Source organism: Procambarus clarkii, chromosome 43 (assembly GCF_040958095.1).
Source record: "Procambarus clarkii isolate CNS0578487 chromosome 43, FALCON_Pclarkii_2.0, whole genome shotgun sequence".
In the NCBI taxonomy this organism is placed as follows: domain Eukaryota; kingdom Metazoa; phylum Arthropoda; class Malacostraca; order Decapoda; family Cambaridae; genus Procambarus; species Procambarus clarkii.
The window spans coordinates 37,516,720-37,523,485 of NC_091192.1; the positions used below are offsets into that span (position 1 = coordinate 37,516,720).

The 6,766-nt window shown below is 50.4% G+C and overlaps 1 protein-coding gene across 1 annotated transcript; it reads left to right on the forward strand.

Annotated features, from left to right (window-relative positions):
- The first annotated feature begins 4,520 nt into the window (after window positions 1-4,520).
- LOC138349960 (uncharacterized) lies at window positions 4,521-6,032 on the forward strand. The gene has a single exon (XM_069299964.1). The coding sequence runs from the start codon at window positions 4,521-4,523 to the stop codon at window positions 6,030-6,032; it is 1,512 nt and encodes a 503-aa protein (XP_069156065.1).
- The last annotated feature ends 734 nt before the right edge of the window (window positions 6,033-6,766 follow it).

A 6,766-nucleotide genomic window follows, 5' to 3' on the forward strand; every position in this document is an offset into this window, starting at 1 on the left:
GGGTTCGATCCCTGGCGGAGGTGGAAACAAATGGGCAGAGTTTCTTTCATCCTGATGCCCTGTTCACCTAGCAATAAATAGGTACCTGGGAGGTAAACTGCTGCTGCGGGTTGTTTCCTGGGGATGTGTGTGTGTGAAAATTAGGATTAAGGACTTGCCCAAAACTCTATGCCTGTTAGTGGCTGTACAAGAATGTAAGAACTCTTCTGTATTTAAAAAAAAAAAAAAAAAAAAAAAAAAAAAAAAAACACTTTTCCTTTAAGTCAAAGGTACACTTGAATATTCCTAGGGTTTTATCGACTTTTTTTTTTTTTACTGCTGCTCCCACTTATGCACCTTTTGCTCAATTATAGATTCTGACTCCAAGGTCATTTTCTTCATCAATCTGCTGCTAGGAAATGTTGTTAATTTGGTACATGTGGCGTGGGTTGTTAAGCCCCAAATGTAAGGTATTGCATTTGTCGATATTAAAAGGTATTTGCCAGTCTTCTGACCATTTGTAGAGTTCATGTAGATCTCTTTGTAAGGCCTCAATATCATTTTCACTTCCCACTTTATCATAAATCTCAAGTATCATCTGCAAATCTGATGATGTGGTTTGTAATATTCTCATCTATATCACTAATGTATATGACAAAAAGGGTTGGCCCCAAAATGGACCCTTGTGGCACCCCACTCGCCACATACAGTATCTCCAGAGTCACTCCCGTTTAGCACAACCCTTTGTTTTCTTTGTTTTAACCAGTGCTAGGGGACCATTGTTTTACCCATTCTAATATTCTACCATTTATTCCATGTGCCTGTAATGTCCTTGCTAGCCTCTCATGGGGCACATATGAAAGTGCCACATGAGAATCATAGCACTTCATTCAATGCTATGATTCACAGGGAAATCATTACCATAGGACTAGACCAGCGTCCGCCAATCTCAACTTGGTCAACCACATACATCTTTTGGCAAAAACTAGTTGACAGCTTAAAATATTGATACATTACAAAACAACAAACCACGACAACATATTCCCCAGTAGACAAAATAGAGAGGCAGGGTCTGAAAGTTGAATCCCACCCAGGCAATCCCAGCTAGGAGAGTACACACAACCATGCATAGTGTTGGTCAACTGCATTTAAAATTCTTCCAATCAAGGTGGAATGAGGCAATACAGCCGGATGGAAGCTGTCACATACTAAGACTAACATTTGGTGATGAAGCCTCAGGCCAACAATTTTTGTAGTGAGGAGAACGGGGTGGACGAGAGGAAGATGAGGAGACAAGACAGGGGAGCCAAGGTAAGTGGAGGAGCGGGTGAATGGGGAGAGGAGAGAAGGACAGGAGGGGGAGAGGAGAGAGAGAGAAGGACAGGAGGGGGGAGAGGAGAGAGAAGGACAGGAGGGGGGAGAGGAGAGAGAGAGAAGGACAGGAGGGGGGAGAGGAGAGAGAAGGACAGGAGGGGGGAGAGGAGAGAGAGAGAAGGACAGGAGGGGGGAGAGGAGAGAGAGAGAAGGACAGGAGGGGGGAGAGGAGAGAGAGAGAAGGACAGGAGGGGGGAGAGGAGAGAGAGAGAAGGACAGGAGGGGGGAGAGGAGAGAGAGAGAAGGACAGGAGGGGGGAGAGGAGAGAGAGAGAAGGACAGGAGGGGGGAGAGGAGAGAGAGAGAAGGACAGGAGGGGGGAGAGGAGAGAGAAGGACAGGAGGGGGGAGAGGAGAGAGAGAGAAGGACAGGAGGGGGGAGAGGAGAGAGAAGGACAGGAGGGGGGAGAGGAGAGAGAGAGAAGGACAGGAGGGGGGAGAGGAGAGAGAAGGACAGGAGGGGGGAGAGGAGAGAGAAGGACAGGAGGGGGGAGAGGAGAGAGAGAGAAGGACAGGAGGGGGGAGAGGAGAGAGAGAGAAGGACAGGAGGGGGGAGAGGAGAGAGAAGGACAGGAGGGGGGAGAGGAGAGAGAGAGAAGGACAGGAGGGGGGAGAGGAGAGAGAGAGAAGGACAGGAGGGGGGAGAGGAGAGAGAGAGAAGGACAGGAGGGGGGAGAGGAGAGAGAGAGGAGGACAGGAGGGGGGAGAGGAGAGAGAGAGAAGGACAGGAGGGGGGAGAGGAGAGAGAGAGAAGGACAGGAGGGGGGAGAGGAGAGAGAGAGAAGGACAGGAGGGGGGAGAGGAGAGAGAGAGAAGGACAGGAGGGGGGAGAGGAGAGAGAGAGAAGGACAGGAGGGGGGAGAGGAGAGAGAAGGACAGGAGGGGGGAGAGGAGAGAGAGAGAAGGACAGGAGGGGGGAGAGGAGAGAGAGAGAAGGACAGGAGGGGGGAGAGGAGAGAGAGAGAAGGACAGGAGGGGGGAGAGGAGAGAGAGAGAAGGACAGGAGGGGGGAGAGGAGAGAGAGAGAAGGACAGGAGGGGGGAGAGGAGAGAGAGAGAAGGACAGGAGGGGGGAGAGGAGAGAGAGAGAAGGACAGGAGGGGGGAGAGGAGAGAGAAGGACAGGAGGGGGGAGAGGAGAGAGAGAGAAGGACAGGAGGGGGGAGAGGAGAGAGAGAGAAGGACAGGAGGGGGGAGAGGAGAGAGAGAGAAGGACAGGAGGGGGGAGAGGAGAGAGAGAGAAGGACAGGAGGGGGGAGAGGAGAGAGAGAGAAGGACAGGAGGGGGGAGAGGAGAGAGAGAGGAGGACAGGAGGGGGGAGAGGAGAGAGAGAGAAGGACAGGAGGGGGGGAGAGGAGAGAGAGAGAAGGACAGGAGGGGGGAGAGGAGAGAGAGAGAAGGACAGGAGGGGGGAGAGGAGAGAGAGAGGAGGACAGGAGGGGGGAGAGGAGAGAGAGAGAAGGACAGGAGGGGGGAGAGGAGAGAGAGAGAAGGACAGGAGGGGGGAGAGGAGAGAGAGAGGAGGACAGGAGGGGGGAGAGGAGAGAGAGAGAAGGACAGGAGGGGGGAGAGGAGAGAGAGAGAAGGACAGGAGGGGGGAGAGGAGAGAGAAGGACAGGAGGGGGGGAGAGGAGAGAAGGACAGGAGGGGGGAGAGGAGAGAGAAGGACAGGAGGGGGGGAGAGGAGAGAGAAGGAGAGAGAAGGACAGGAGGGGGGAGAGGAGAGAGAAGGACAGGAGGGGGGAGAGGAGAGAAGGACAGGAGGGGGGAGAGGAGAGAGAAGGACAGGAGGGGGGAGAGGAGAGAGAAGGACAGGAGGGGGGAGAGGAGAGAGAAGGACAGGAGGGGGAGAGGATAGAGAGAGAAGGACAGGAGGGGGGAGAGGAGAGAGGACAGGAGGGGGGAGAGGAGAGAAGAGGACAGGAGGGGGGAGAGGAGAGAGAGAGAAGGACAGGAGGGGGGAGAGGAGAGAGGACAGGAGGGGGGAGAGGAGAGAAGAGGACAGGAGGGGGGGGGGGGAGAGGAGAGAAGGACAGGAGGGGGGGGGGAGAGGAGAGAAGGACAGGAGGGGGGGGGGAGGACATTTTGCGAGCTTTGAGACGGTCCCGATAATTTGGGTGCGTTATCCTGTCTATTTTTTTTATTAATACATTAGTTACATCATTCGTGCAGCTGCCCTAGACTATATACAAGGGAGTACAGTGTCAAAAAGCTAACTTCATGATGCTAAAGAATCCCCATCACACAGGATGGTTAGTCATACAGAGACACGTGATCAGTAGTCTGCACTGGCAGACTCCGGGTGCATTATGAGGATATCATCATCACAAGGGTGAATAAGGTAGCAGTGGTACCGTGTCCCCATATCGCAGGATGGTTAGTCATACAGGGCCATCAGTAGCCTCCAATCCATCCTAGCCCCTTCATGTCCTGCCTACTAGCCTCGTACCTGTTCCGTTATAATTTAATTATGCTGACAATTGAATTCTTTGTCGAATCTGGTCTTAAGTTGTGGATTGAGGTGGCGTCCACATCTTTCACTGTATTACACTTGTTGACAGTATTTATGTTATTAAATATTCCATCCAGTATTTATGTTATTAAATATTCCATCCAGTATTTATGTTATTAAATATTCCATCCAGTATTTATGTTATTAAATATTCCATCCAGTATTTATGTTATTAAATATTCCATCCAGTATTTATGTTATTAAATATTCCATCCAGTATTTATGTTATTAAATATTCCATCCAGTATTTATGTTATTAAATATTCCATCCAGTATTTATGTTATTAAATATTCCATCCAGTATTTGTGTTATTAAATACTCCATCCAGTATTTGTTAAGTAAAGAAATAGTTGCCTTAATGACACTTCTAAACGCTACCACAACTCACAACCCCGATATAATAACCACCATCCTCCCTATATGATACTACTTACCACAACTATTTACTCCAAAGTACCAATGGTCAGTGATGGGTCACCAAAAACTTCACTTCCGTACCTTTTAATTTTATAGTCCAGAAAAAATAAAGTTAAATATGAAACAAAGATTGCTAGGCCTAATATAGGGGTGTAACAGTCCTCAAGATTTATCTTCCGTGTTATCACCTCCTCCTCCTCCTCCTCCTCCTCTATCCTTGTCCTCTCACATGACCAACAAGATGGTGTCACACAAGATGGTGTCACACGAGATGGTGTCACACAAGATGGTGTCACACAAGATGGTGTCACACGAGATGGTGTCACACGAGATGGTGTCACACGAGATGGTGTCACACGAGATGGTGTCACGCAAGGTGGTGTCACGCAAGGTGGTGTCACGCAAGGTGGTGTCACACAACGTGGTGTCACACGAGATGGTGTCACACAAGATGGTGTCACACAAGATGGTGTCACACAAGATGGTGTCACGCAAGGTGGTGTCACGCAAGGTGGTGTCACGCAAGGTGGTGTCACGCAAGGTGGTGTCACGCAACGTGGTGTCACGCAACGTGGTGTCACACAAGATGGTGTCACACGAGATGGTGTCACACGAGATGGTGTCACACAAGATGGTGTCACGCAAGGTGGTGTCACGCAAGGTGGTGTCACGCAAGGTGGTGTCACGCAAGGTGGTGTCACGCAAGGTGGTGTCACGCAAGGTGGTGTCACGCAAGGTGGTGTCACGCAAGGTGGTGTCACGCAAGGTGGTGTCACACAAGGTGTCACACAAGGTGGTGTCACGCAAGGTGGTGTCACGCAAGGTGGTGTCACACAAGATGGTGTCACACAAGGTGGTGTCACACAAGGTGGTGTCACACAAGGTGGTGTCACACAAGATGGTATCACACAAGATGGTGTCACACAAGGTGGTGTCACGCAAAGTGGTGTCACACAACGTGGTGTCACACAAGGTGGTGTCACACAAGGTGGTGTCACACAAGGTGGTGTCACGCAAGGTGGTGTCACGCAAGGTGGTGTCACGCAAGGTGGTGTCATGCAAGGTGGTGTCACACAAGGTGGTGTCACACAAGGTGGTGTCACACAAGGTGGTGTCACACAAGGTGGTGTCACACAAGGTGGTGTCACACAAGATGGTGTCACACAAGGTGGTGTCACGCAAGGTGGTGTCACGCAAGGTGGTGCCACGCAAGGTGGTGCCACACGAGATGGTGTCACACGAGATGGTGTCACACGAGATGGTGTCACACGAGATGGTGTCACACGAGATGGTGTCACACGAGATGGTGTCACACGAGATGGTGCCACACGAGATGGTGCCACACAAGATGGTGTCACACAAGATGGTGTCACACGAGATGGTGCCACACGAGATGGTGCCACACGAGATGGTGCCACACGAGATGGTGCCACACGAGATGGTGTCACACGAGATGGTGCCACACGAGATGGTGCCACACGAGATGGTGCCACACGATGGTGTCACACGAGATGGTGCCACACGAGATGGTGGTGTCACACAAGATGGTGGTGCCACACAAGATGGTGGTGCCACACAAGATGGTGGTGTCACACAAGATGGTGCCACACAAGATGGTGCCACACAAGATGGTGTCACACAAGATGGTGTCACACAAGATGGTGTCACACAAGATGGTGTCACACAAGATGGTGCCACACAAGATGGTGCCACACAAGATGGTGTCACACAGCTGTGTTTGACAAAGCATTAGACTCGGGTCAACTGGTCTTGCACATGCTGCATCACATTCAAGTAACTTTATAGAGATAATAAAAGACGTCTCAAAATGAAGGAGTAGCTTTCTTCCCTTAAGGTCCCTCAGCGGCTCACAAATCCATACAACACAAATATTAATCATATTTTACATTTCACATGCCAATAACAATAGCGTGATATACTGAGAGATATAATCATGCTTGCAAAAGCGGTAATGTTTCTATACTCACCTAGTTGTGTTTGCGGGGGTTGAGCTTTGTCTCTTTAATCCCGCCTCTCAACTGTCAATCAACAGGTGTACAGGTTCCTGAGCCTACTGGGCTCTATCATATCTACATTTGAAACTGTGTATGGAGTCAGCCTCCACCACATCACTTCCTAATGCATTCCATATATTAACTACTCTGACACTGAAAAATTTCTTTCTAACGTCCCTGTGGCTCATCTGGGTACTAAGTTTCCACCTGTGTCCCCTTGTTCGCGTCCCACCCGTGCTGAAGAGTTTGTCTTTGTCCACCCTGTCAATTCCCCTGAGAATTTTGTAGGTGGTTATCATGTCTCCCCTTACTCTTCTGTTTTCCAGGGACGTGAGGTTCAGCTCCTTTAGCCTTTCCTCGTAGCTCATTCCTCTCGGTTCCGGGACGAGCCTGTATGAAGGAAACACGTGACTCTGAATGCGCAGGCTGCGCTCGCACATCCCACGAGTACTTAAGAGTACAGCCACGGGTC